Source organism: Oryx dammah, unplaced genomic scaffold (assembly GCF_014754425.2).
Source record: "Oryx dammah isolate SB20612 unplaced genomic scaffold, SCBI_Odam_1.1 HiC_scaffold_9, whole genome shotgun sequence".
In the NCBI taxonomy this organism is placed as follows: Eukaryota; Metazoa; Chordata; class Mammalia; order Artiodactyla; family Bovidae; genus Oryx; species Oryx dammah.
In genome coordinates, this window is record NW_024070193.1 from 4,441,782 (window position 1) to 4,454,405 (window position 12,624).

General features: G+C 62.1%; 1 protein-coding gene across 1 annotated transcript in view; it reads right to left on the bottom strand.

The window, feature by feature from the left end:
- Positions 1-12,624, bottom strand: part of PLXND1 (plexin D1) — a gene marked incomplete at its 5' end in the record, with an annotated part of 48,521 nt that overhangs the window by 19,643 nt on the left and 16,254 nt on the right. Inside the window, 8 exons of the mRNA XM_040247266.1 lie at positions 1,285-1,389; positions 5,990-6,092; positions 6,511-6,619; positions 6,777-6,954; positions 8,174-8,303; positions 8,388-8,488; positions 8,737-8,868; positions 11,598-11,774. Coding sequence (XP_040103200.1) covers positions 1,285-1,389; positions 5,990-6,092; positions 6,511-6,619; positions 6,777-6,954; positions 8,174-8,303; positions 8,388-8,488; positions 8,737-8,868; positions 11,598-11,774 — 1,035 coding nt within the window. The remainder of the gene's footprint in view (positions 1-1,284; positions 1,390-5,989; positions 6,093-6,510; positions 6,620-6,776; positions 6,955-8,173; positions 8,304-8,387; positions 8,489-8,736; positions 8,869-11,597; positions 11,775-12,624) is intronic.

Consider the following 12,624-nt stretch of genomic DNA (forward strand, 5'->3'; position numbering starts at 1 on the left):
TGGGCTCACGGTAGCCGGCCAGCCTGTCTGGGGCTCTGCCGAGGGTGAGCTCCGTGGATCGGGCTGCTGCAGAGCCCAGGCAGAGTCAGAAGCAGGCCCAGGGGAAGGCGGGCCAGGATCACCAAGGCCCCAGGAAGGCAGACGGGGACCCCCCAATTACACACTGCTCAAAAGCAGGAGGCAGGACCCACACTCAAGCCCTGGGCCTCCCTGACCCAGGCTCCGGCAGCCCAGGGGAGCAGCATGGCCTTCCCCCGCTCTGAATGCCCCGGAAGCTCTGCCCCGACCACCGTGGGGAGGAACCCCAGGACCGAGGGCACAGCCCCCGCCAGCCCTTCACAGGGCAGCGTCCCCTGCCATGACGAGGCTCCCTGGCACGTGGCCCCCACGTGTGACAAGTCATCAAGGGCCCCAGCTCCCCCGTGGAAGCGACAGATGGCGAGTCCCTGAGAGCTGGGGAGGGGGTGGCTGGCACACGTCCAGGACTCGTCAACGCTTCCCACCCAGGACGCTCCTCCAGGAGGGACCCAGCAAGGGGAGGCCTCCATTCCCCCAGCCCAGATGGGTGGGGGGGGGGGGGCGCCCCCCCGGGGGGGGGGGGGCGGCACGCAGGCAGGGAAGGCTAGTGGTGGGCAAGAGCACTGGACAAGGAGTCCAGGGCTAGGGTGTGAGTCTAGCCCAATGCCGTGTCCCTGCCCTCTGCTTCCCCTCCTGCTTTTCCCACCGGGATGATGGGGAGGGGCCGGCCAAGGGGGTCTTGGGCCATTTTCCAGGGAAGACGTGTCGGCCTCAAACTAGGGGCGGGGTATGTCCAGGGTCACAACCCAGCCTGGAGGCAGGGCAGGGTGGACATGGACAAAGTCACCCGTGGGCTGCAGCACTGGGCGGGGGCTCGGCCTGTCCCGGGCCGTGACAGGGGAGAGGGTCTGGGGTCCTGGGCAGACCCTCCTTTCCTGCAGCAGCTAGAGGCAGCTGGCTGTCCCCAAGGCCTGTGCCCACCACCCACCTTCCTTCCCCCTCCCTCCGTGCAACCAGGGCAGGGCTTTCTCCAACAGAGCCCAGAAACTCAGAGGAAGAAAACCGAAGCATGGGACTTCCCAGGTGGTCCAGTGGCTAAGACTCTGAGCTCCCCATGGAGGGGGTCTGGGTTCAATCTCTGGTCAGGGAACTAGATCCCACGTGCCGCAACTAGAGATCCTGCACGCTGCAACTAAGACCCAGGCAGCCAAATAAATAAATAAGTGGAAAAGCAAAGCATGGGCGGTGGGCCCCACCCCCGCTTACCTGGAAAAAGGCGGCACTGGCCAGGTGCACCGGGATGCTCTGGGAGCCGCCGGTAGGCATGGGGGCCAGAGGGGAGGGCAGGATCTGCGGGCACTCCTGAGGGCTCTGCAGTCAAAACACAAGGAAGCGGGGCTGACCCTGGGGTGTTCCAGAGGAGACGGAATTCACGACCACCCCAGCCAGCCGGTGCAGTCCCATCTCCCTGGGGAGGCGCTGGGCAGCCTATGCAGATAGGAAACGCTGCTAATAAAACGACAGCCACATCCACCGCCTCCCACAGACCATCTCACCTGATCCTAAGAGCGGGAAGGTGTATTGGCCCCATTTCACGAACGAGACTGAGGCACGGAAAGAGGCAGTACCCTGCCCAGTGGAGCCCCCACGGCCCCTCCATGGAGAGCCTCTTAGGGGAGACCTCCCCGGCTCTGGGCCTCATCTTTCCCCTGTTGTAAAATGAGGCGCTGCACTCACTTTCTGAGGCTCCCTCCAGCTCTGGAATTCCCGTTTCCAGATGGACACACGATGAATGATTCACGAAAGAGGAAACCGCAGACTTCGGAGCGGCCCATGAGAAACAGGGTGTGAGGCTGCACACCCCTCCCCACTGCCTGGATGCGTCACGGGCCCCGAGCGGGGGGCCTGGGCATCTGCATTCCCGTGTTGGATGTGGAGTCGGTTGTTCAGTCACTCGGTCATGTCTGACTCTCTGCGACCCCCGGGACTGCAGCACGCCAGGCTTCCCTGTCCCTCACTACCTCCTGGAGTTTGCTCAAGCTCAAGTCCATGCCAACCAACCAGCTCATCCTCTGCCACCCCCTTCTCCTCCTTCCTTCAATCTTTTCCGGGTTCTCAGGCCAGAGACTGCGGCCTGAAACTGAGGACCAAGGTGAGAGACGGGGACCCGGGGTCTTTTCTCAGCATTGTTCATCAGACAAGGAGCTCCTTGAGGGGACCCTCAGGGGCCCAGCGTGAAACCAGAGCTTGAGGGACACCAATGCTTCATTTATTATCGTTGACCATGGTCATAAATAGCCACCACGGTAACGACGGTGGTTAGCAGTTGGCACCCACAGCCCTCCATGTGCACCTGGAGAGTTCTGAGCACCCTGTGCTGTATTAATTCACCAAACCTTCCTCCCAAACGCCCTGTGAGGTGGGTACCACCATTATACCCACTTGACAGACTGGAACACTGAGGCACAGAGAAACAGAGTGGCATGCCCAGGATGGGGCGGGCAGCACAGCGGGCTCTAGAGGCACAGACCCTGCTGCAGACCCCCAGGCCAGACACCTCGCCCAGACGATGAGCTTCCCCGGGAGCGCTGCCTGCTGCCGACCACAGCCAAGGAGGTTGCCCAGCCCGGCCACCACTGCAGGGCTGCAAGGCAGGAGCTGGCGTCCGGCTTGCTCTGTGACACGCAAGGCCGTCCCTCCCCTGAGCTGCTGTCCTGAGCTGTCCCATGTGTAAGCCCCGTGGAATTTCGGGGAATGGAACCCACATGTTTCCAATCGGGTTTCACCGCCGCTGCCAGCCCGCTTCACAGCTGGCCGGGGGCCCTGCGGCTGCGACCCTGGCTCTGGCCCAGCCGAGGGGAGGTGGCCAGCAGGGGCTGGAGGCGTGCAGGTCCAGAGGAAACAACGTGGGACCATCCCCGAGGGCCCAACTCTCCTTGATCCTCATAACCCACCATGGATGCACTCTCCGGAGTGGGCAAGTCTGGGAGAGTGTGGGTATGCCTCTGCCCTCTTCGAGTGCTGCCCCCAGGGTCACTCATCTCCCCTGGGGACAGCTGATCCAAGAGTGCCTGCCTCTCCCTGCCCCCCAGGCCTGTGGTATGGGAGGACTGACCCTCCTCCGTAGCCCCAGGGACGGGCAGGCACCCAGGCCTGTCCTGGGCTCAGTGATTGGTTCGGGGAGTGGATGTGACCCAGTTCCCCTGGAAAACTTCCGCAGAACCAACGAGAAGGAGGGTCTCCTGGGATTGCCGGGGATCAGGACCCCACCCGTGGCGGCTAAGTCGTCTTGCGGCCAAAGGGGAGGGCCTGCCAGAGCGCGGAGGCCACTCAGAGGGGCGGGGAGGCCCTGGTGACGCCGGCAGAGCCTCCGGATCCAGCTGAGCCCTAAGGGGATGCCGCCCCTGGGACTCTGCACTCACAAAGGCCGACTACCTCTGCTGGGGCCGTGGCCGGTGGTTCGCAGAGAACCACGGCCTCCTTGTCCTGTCCCAAGCCAAACCATTCAAGCCTCAGAGACAAGCTGAGTGGCTTCTCCCCCTTGGCCAGAGTATAGCCTCCAGGCTCAGGAAACCACGGCCGACTCTGGGCAGAGCCGAGAAGGCGGGAGAACAGGAGCTGGGGGGACAGCGAGGTGGGAGCCCCGGGAAGCCCAGATGTCAGCCCAGCGCGTGGGGGCCACGGCGAGGCCTCGCCTGACTCTGTGCTGGAGCTCACAGACTACCCCCCAAGGTCTTTCCACATGCAAGGGTTCAGAGGTCGGGACCCAACCTGGCGGAGCACCAAGTGGCCCCACTGAACCCACCCGACCTGCTCCCTCCCTGCCTTTCTGAGTCGCCCTGCCCCGCTTCTATAAACTGCCCCCACGTTCCCACCAACTGCCCTCTCCACCAGCTCCTAACAAAGCCACCTTCGTAGAGGTGCCCATCCAGGGAGCCTGACCCCGGCACCCGCCCAAACCCTCGCCGCCTAAGGTCACCCCACCTTGCAGAAGCCACCTCCCCCAGGACAACTGGAAGGGGCAGACACAGTGGCCTTCTCCACTCCCCTCCCCTCCTTGGAAAAAAGCTGCAGCCCTCCTCGCAGCATCCTGTACCCGCCACTTCCTTCCTCTGGGGCCCACGAGGCAACGGGAAGTCAGGAGACACAGTCCCTGGCTCGCGCCTGCCCAGAGACCCCTCTCCAGCCTGGCCCGAGCTCTGAGGCCTCCACGACCGACCAACCGGCTGGCTCCAAATTAAACGCTGGATTAAGCAGCAGGCCAGGCCCAGGTAGGGGCGGCCTCTTCTCCCTCTGGACTACCATAATCCTCTGAGACAGGCCCTCTCTGTGCCCCTCACACATCTCTGACCCGCAGACCTCGGAGGGGTGGGGCGGGGAGAGGGGGTGTCCCTGGGGGTGCTGCTCCGGAAACACTTCCAGGCTGGTGAGCTCCTATGCGTCTGCCGGAACCCGGCAGAAGGTTCCCCTCCTGGAGAAGTCCTCCCAGCTGAGGGGCCACCCACAGCGTGTTGGGTACGAAGCTGGTGTCGCTCCGGATCCCCCTTTGAGACAGGCTCCCTTTCACAGACGGGAAGACGGGCACAGAGAGGTGTGGCGGCCTGCCCAGCGTCACACAGCCACGACTCACGTCTCAGGCTCTTGCGTTCATGATGGGGAGGGCAGAACTGTGTCTAATAGGCTGCTTCCCCAGTGGGCACCAGGGTTGCTTCCTAGGGATGCAGGATGGGCCTCAGTGACCTCTCCCTGCTGGGAGCCAGGGGTTACGCTGACTACCTCAACTGTGCCATTTGGAAAATGAATGGGAACTCCCCTTTCCTGGAGAGATGAGCTGCAGGCAAGAACCTGGTACCTCACCCCAATCCTCTCACAGCCCTGATACGAGACAGAAGATCCAGCGGGCGGGCCTGACAGGGGATGAGCTGGCATATGACCTGGCACCATCCTGGGCCAGCCATCCCAGCTTGGCACCCAACGCAGTCCAGCCATCCCACCTCAACCAGTCTCAGGAGTCCCGCCCAGTCGTCCCTGGCACAAGGCTGGGATGGCTATAGAGGCTCTCTGGGTGAAGACGTGAAGCCACCCTGCAAGTGAGCACACTTAAACCAGCTGGCGGCAAGGTACGTGGCACCTCGGCCTGTGTCTCTGCCTGTCCCCGCCCTACCCAACACGCCTGCCCGGTGTAACTGATGGCACGCTGTCCCCTAGCTCAGGGCGCCATCAGGCCGGCCAAACAGGAGGACCTGGGAACCTGTTGCTCTGGAGGTCACTTGGTTTCTCCACCCAGCGAGAGCCACAGCAATCCCCGGCCCTGGGGCCCCAGTGCCTGCGGGAGATGGAGGCTGGGGTCTTTTGGTCCAGCCCCTGACTTGAGGAAGCGGGGAGAACATGGGCTGCCAACAAGAGGGGCTTCAATTCAAGGCCCAAGCCTGGTACTCCCTGACCCACGAGGGTTGTGGAAAACTTTGAAGATAAAATTGAAAATCAGTATGATGTGCAAGAAGGGGCCTTATCCTAAAAGACTGGAAGTGTAAACAGGCGCAGGCTTTCTGGGGGTCAGCTGAGCTAAAAGTATGGGCTTTCACTGCAAAATGCCATGTTGAAGAACTGGTCTCCAGGGGACAGTCAAGGCCATGCAATGCCCTGCACGTATCAGAACACAAAAAAGAAAGAGGCGCGCTCAGCACGTCCAACAACAGCGGACTGGAGGGGCTTCCCTGGTGGCTCAGATGGTGAAGAATCTGCCTGCAATGCAGGAGACCTGGGTTCAATCCCCGGGTTGGGAAGAACCCCTGGAGAAGAGAATGGCAACAGGGGATTGGTTACATGCACTGTGACGAGCCCAGCGCGGCGGCTGTTAAAGTTGGAGCCAAGGAAGACACTGTAATGACACGGAAATGTTCTCAACAAGCTAAATGGAAAAAAAAAAAAAGAACAGTGGAGGCAGCGGGCACCCCTGGGCCTGGCTTACCGTGGGATTTGGCGAGGCCTCACACCGAGACTGGTTGGAGACACAGGCGTGCTGCTGGGCGCACCAGAAACAGGGCCACTGTGCCGACAGGCAGCTGGTGCAACTGAAAGACAGGGGGGCTCCCCTCGCTACCTGGCTCCCCATCCCTGTGCCCAGCAGCGGGGACCCGGGACACAGATCCCAGCACAGTGAAACCAGGTCTTGCTCAACATCAGAGCTGCCCAGAGGGGCTGGGCATTTTGTAAGGTAATGAGCTCCCCAGTGCAGGAGGTATGCAAGGAGGAGACAGGCAAGCAGGGCCTCCAGGGGACTAATCAAAGCACTTTTCTGAGCCTCGACTAGCCTGGGTGCTCACAGACGCTGGGCACACTGGGTGATCAGAGTTTTTTGCACAAATGAGCCGTCAGGTGAATAGCCAAGGGTCCCCTCTGCCTCTGCAACACCACCATTTTTCTTGAGGAGCTTCCCCGAGAGCAAAGCCTCCTGCCCCCACTGGCAGCTAGTTCCGACACCCCACTCACGCTGTGTGTGGGTACACCTGCCCAACCCGGCCGCAGTCGTAGATGGTGAAGCTGGCCCTGACGATGCTCTGCCCCTGGACCCTCACCGACATCTCGACGGTCACGTGGTCTGGAACAGAGCAGGGCGTCCAGGGAGAGAAGGACAAGGGGACACGGGGAGCCCACAGACACCAGCAGCTGCGCCATCAGGAGCCCCCCATGCCTGAGAGTCCACCATCCGAGGGCCCCATCAGCCGTCCCTGCACCCTGGGCCATGAGGCGCCTACCTTGGTGGGGCGGGAAGGGCGGGAACTGATCCCTGGGCAGGAGGTTGCAGTAGGCGATCTGGTGGCCGAAGGCTGGGCCCGGGACCCGAGCCACCGTGCGGATGCCATGGCCATAGTCACAGGCCATCTCCATGCCGCTGAGGCTGGGCAGGCTCCCCGAGATCTGCAGGATCATACCCTGGAGGCCAGAGACCCTTAGCTGGGGGAGCGGGGGGTGGGAGAAGGCCACTCCACGCACCGCCCCACCCCCACCCTGGAACCTGGGGAGAAGAGGTTGGTCAGTGGCCTTGACTCCAGGGCCACAGGGATGCAGCCTACATGGGCCTCAGTTTCCCCCTCTGCAAAGTGAAACTGACCACCTTGCAGGAGCCAGAGGCCCTGTACAATCTGGCCCCTGACCTTGGATGCTAGCCTCTTGACACTCTCAATCATGAGTCTTGTTCCCACCCCAGGGCCTTTGCAATAGTGGATCCCTCTGCCCAGATGCTCACGCTGGCTTCCTATCGCTGCTTGGATGTTGTCTTGCAGTGAGCCCCCCACCACCCCGACCTGATCTAAAATGTCAATACTAGCCCCTGCCAAGCTGCTTGCTCTGCACCCTGACCTCTGCTCTGCTTCCTTCTTCTCCACAGCACTTATCACCATCTTGGCATTTATCTTGTTTCCGCTCTCTCCTCTGGGATTGTGTCCACCCCTCAAGGACCAGTGGTTTGCCTCTCTTGTTCACTGCTGTGTCCCCAAGTCCAGGACTGTACATGGCACAGAGTAGGTGCTCAATAACACCTACTGTTATTGATGAATGACTAAATGAATGAATGGATGGACAAAGCCCCGGACTGCCTGCTTGACCAGAGGACGTATGTGCAGGACTGTGATGTGTAACGATGGGGAGCGGGGGGCACGGGAGCCCCAGCTCCTGTCGGTCATCAGAACCATCACGTGACAGACGAGGATATCTGCCCCAGAGAAGTTTCTGAGGGCAGGACTGGGGCGGGGGGCACCCACGCCTGTCTGCCCCTCAGCTCCTGCTCCCTGGAATCCCCTGCACCAAGGCTGTCTGCTACAGGTAAGCAGGGAGCCAGCTGCAGCAGGCCTAGGCATTCCTGGACATGGATTGTGGGGGCAGCTGGGGAGCTACTTGAATTCAACTCCCAGCTTGGGCACTTCCTCACTGTATAATCTTGAACAAGTCACTTTACCGCTCTGTGCCTCAGTTTCCCCATCTGTACGATGAGGATGTTAAGAGCACCCAGGCACTGGTCTCATCATCTGCCTCCAGGTCCCCGGGGCGCCACACCCAGGAGGCTCCACCTGTCGGGTCTGGGTGCCAGGGGAAGGGCTGCTCTCTACCCGCACCCCTGAGCCCGGAGCTGGGGTCCTGGCACCCCCAGACTCACCGGGTACTCCTGGTGCACGTTGATCTCAGCCGGCAGGACGGTCATGGCGGGGCAGCGGCTGGGGCCCGCACTGGCACTGGTCCAGAAGTGTGGCTGGCTGGAGTTGGCGCAGTCCTGCCGCAGAGTGCACCTGGGGCGCCCGGCGCAGGTCAGAGTCTGGGGCGCCCCCACCCCTGAGGCCTCCCGGGCCCAGCCTGTGCCCCAGGGGCCTCACCGCGTCTCCAGGGTGCACCAGCCGCAGTAGGCATCGGCCGCGCCCACGCAGTCCCCACAGGTGGTGTGCGCAGCACACGCGGCGACCTTCACCCTGGCCATCTGGAGACAGAGGCGGGGGGCCCAGCTCAGCAGGGGAGGGGCAGCCGGGCGAGGGCCAGGAGAGGCTGGGGAAACTGAGGCTGTCACGGCGTGGGGGGCGTGGGGAACGAGGCTTCCCTGCAGGGGCCACGGCAGGCCTGAAGGGAGGGGGCGACACTTCCGGCAGGAGCAGCCGCTCTCGTGCAGAGGCAAGGGGGGCTGGGGCTCGGCGCATCCGGGGGCTTCATCAGGCTGAGGCCCGGCCATACCTGGTGGGACGTCATCAGATACAGGTAACCAGGGTCCACGGGGTCAAACTGCATTACGTGGTGCACAGGCTCCCCATATGCCACCGTCGCCACCTTCCGGCTCACCACCTGCATGCTCTCATTCAGGTTGATCTGGGAGGGTGCGGACGGGGGTGGCCGTCAGGGGATGGGGCACCAGGCGGGCGTCCCCAGGTAGGGGCAGGCTGGGAACCGGCCCTGGGTAGGGCCAGGTTGCCCCAAGCTTGGGAGTCTCAGCCTCGGGCCCTTCCAGGACTGGCGGCGGCAGCCGGCCCCCACACTTTGTCCTCTGTTGTGCGCCCCTCCCCCCAGGAACCCCCACTCCCTGCCCTCACCAGCACGTCCTACCCTGGTATGCACAGGGCCGGGCTTCACAGTTAAGAAAACATTCTCTGGGAGGCTGTGGGCATCATGCCAAGGAGTGGGGACCTGGGTTTGAATTCTGGCCTTGACCTTTACAAGCTGCACAGGCCCGAGATATCCGAGTCACTTCCCCTCTCTGAGCTCACGGGGCTGAGGACGGCACCCGCCCCACGGGGCCGTCGGGCGTGCTGGGGAAGATGCAGGCGAAGCGCTTGCTGGGGCCAGGCCCTGGAGAGGCGGCAGGCCCACTGGTCTCACCCCTCCCCTCTCACATGCCCATCTCACAGATGAGGAAACCAAGGCCCAGAGGAGCCAAGGGACTTGGCAAGAGTCCTAAAAGGAAGATGCCTCAGGGTCACGATGGAGGTCTAGGTCCATCTGACCCCAGATCCAAGGCTGGGGTCCAATGTCGGACCAGGACTAGCTGGGGTCTGGAAACTTCTCTGGCTGAGGGCCCCTCTGCACGTCCCCCAGAGACCAGACAAGGCTGGTCAGAGACTCCTCAAACTGCTCCTCTCTGCTGATCTCACATTCCATGTTGCCTTGTCAAGGCCTTGTCAAGCTCTGAGCTGGGGCGAGGGGGCCTCCAACCCCCCAGTCCTCCTCCGTGGGCTCCAGAACCTTTAACAGCTGCTCCTGCTTGTGGAATCGATGTGTTCTGGCATTCGGGGCCCTGACCGTCCACCCTGTCTTATTCCACAAGCCTCCTCTCTAGTCACTAAACCCAACTCAACATCCAGCCCCCATGTCTTCTCCCTGCCGTGCTCCGGTCTCAAACACCTTCCTCTCCCCCTCGGGCCGGGAGCTCTCCTCCCAATGTCTTCAGCAAGACAGCCTCCCTGACGCCCCCACACCCTAAACTGCAATTACTCTCTCCTCAGCCCCTGGGACATGCCTCATCCCAAGCGGCCTCTTGGCAGAGTCTGTCCCAGGCAGCTTGGCCCCCTGCGTCCCCCAGGCATCCAGCAGACATGTCTCCACTCTTTCCAAAGTCTACCAAGCACCTGGCATGCTCTGGGGCCTGGGCTGGGGGCTGTGATCAAAGCCTCAAGTGAGGCGAGAGTGGGCAGCAGATGACCGGGCATGAAGTAGGGTGGTGGGTGCAGAGGTCAGGACTGAGGGCCAGGGCAGCCTCTGAGCTGACTGGACTTGGATTCCACCCCGGTTCCTGCTGTGTGGGCTTCCCTGGTGGCTCAGCTGGTAAAGAATCCGCCCGTGATGCGGGAGACCTGGGTTCGATCCCTGGGTTGGGAAGATCCCCTGGAGAAGGGAAAGGCTACCTACTCCAGTACTCTGGCCTGGAGAATTCCAGGGACTATACAGTCCATGAGGCCACAGAGAGTCAGACATGACTGAGCGGCTTTCACTTTCCCCACTATGTGACTTTGGGGCACTCGGTTCCCGTTGCAGAGCCTCAGTGTCCTCATCTGTGAAATGGGGATCACGGCTCTGCCTCCCTCGAAGCAATGTGAGAATTAAATGTGAGGATGCCCTTGATGTGCCTGTTGAGGCTGGGTAGACAGTGGCGCCTAATAACTGTGGCTTCATGGGCTGGGGTTGGGGAGACTCCTGGACAGATGGGGAAACCGCCCCAGGTCCTGCAGCTGGGAGGGCAAGAGCCAGGAGCCACATGCAAGTGTTTGATCCCGACCACAAGCCCTCCTGTCTATGGACCTTCAATGGAAGCTGTGAAGGTGGAGAAGGCCCCCTGCCCCTGCTCCCACGACTGGGATCTCCCCCAGGGATATCAGCAACTGGGGTCCCGGGGCCGGGCAGGCTGGGACTCTGACCCCCACTGCTCACCACCAGCCTGTGGCGTCTGCCCGGGGAAGCTGAGCGAATTGGATTATCAGATCTGAATCAATTAGACCAGGGCCTGGTGCAGGTCGGAGCCAGGCCAGACGGCTGACGCTCTGGACAGGCCGGGGGTGGGAGGTGGCTGGAGGGCCACCCAGGGTCCATGCCCTCCCCTGGGGCCGCTTAGTAGGGAGGCTGACTCCTCTCACCCAGCTCTCGGCATCTCGGGGGCAGGAAGCATTACCTGCAGAAACCAGTCACCTTGGTTGGGAGCTGGGGCATCCTCAGAGGCTGGTGGAGGAACGGAGGAGGAAATGGGGGAAAGGGGGAGACCCCCACTTGCCAGGACCCCCACTTGCCTCCCCCACCCCCCATCAAAGCCCTGCAAGAGTCTTGAGAGGCTGAACTTTCAGCCTTTGATGGCTGGGGACACTGAAGCTGGGAGAGAACACCACTGCTCCAGGTCAAACAGCCTGCCAAGTGGCAGAGCCCAGAGACTTGAACACGCCGGCTTCTGAAGCCGGGTCCTGGAGGCCCCCAGAGACAGGCCCCCTGAGCTCTGCTTCCCTCGACTGCATGATGGGAACTCACTGGTGTGAACCGGAGTGGAAGGAACAGACGTGGAAGACGCTGTCTAACCTGTGGGCCCCCCGCCCCTGCTGAGCACCCCGGCCCGGCCGTACCTTCAGCAGCCGCCCACTGACCGTGCCCAGGAAGACCACGGTGTAGTTGCCCACACTGGCCACGGCCACGGAGGAGAGGCCCGGTGCTCGGAACACAGGCAAGGCCTTCAGCGGCTGCAGGACGGACAGCGGGTGCTGCAGGTGGGCGGCCCCACAATCCAGCTGCTCTGGCTGCAGCTGCAAGAGAGACAGCACGTCAGACCACGGTTCCAGAACCTTTTGCAGCTCCCAGTCCCCTGCGGCCGGCCTGGCCGCTGCCTCCGAGCTTTCAAAGTCCTGCCCCTCCTCTGCGCTGGGCTCAGGCCCCGATGCAAGCAGGACCACGTCTCCGAGCCCAGGTTGACCCCTGCCCTTGGTTTCAGTCATGAAGCTGCCCCTAGCAGAGGGGTCCGTCCCAGGTACACAGGAGCTGGCCAGGAGGGGTCATGTGAGGGAGGCAACCTCTGCCCCAACTTACCTCCTGACACCCAAGAGGTGTCCATCCTGTCTGGCTGGGTCTCCATAGCAACCATAGGGTTTTTCTCCCCTCCACCAGATTCCTGCTCTGACCCCAGCAACCCCCACCCCACCAGCTTCCCAACAGGTTACTAGACAAAGGTTGAGGCCTCCCCAAACTGAGGCCCAACACATATCCCTTCATCTGCCCACGTTACAGATGGGCAAGTCGAGGTGAGGGGTGTCCAAATGCACACTCCTGGCATCCACGTCAGCCCCAACTCACAGGGGTGGGATGATCTTTCGAAGGTTTCTTCTGCAATTTGCACAAAAATACAACACAGGCCCCCAGGAAGTGCCTCTGAGAAGGCAACTGTGCGATTCACCAGGATGTGGACACAGGGTGGTCTAGGAGAGTGGATGGCAGGGACAGACAGGATGGAGCACACCACCCACTAGGGACGGCCCAGCCCGGGCGACACCACAGATCTGCACTGAGGGTGAAAAAGGAGACTCTGGCCGAGAAAACTCACAGGCCGTCACGGGGCCTTTCCGGTAAGATGGGCGCATAAAGGTTAACAGTCACGACAGC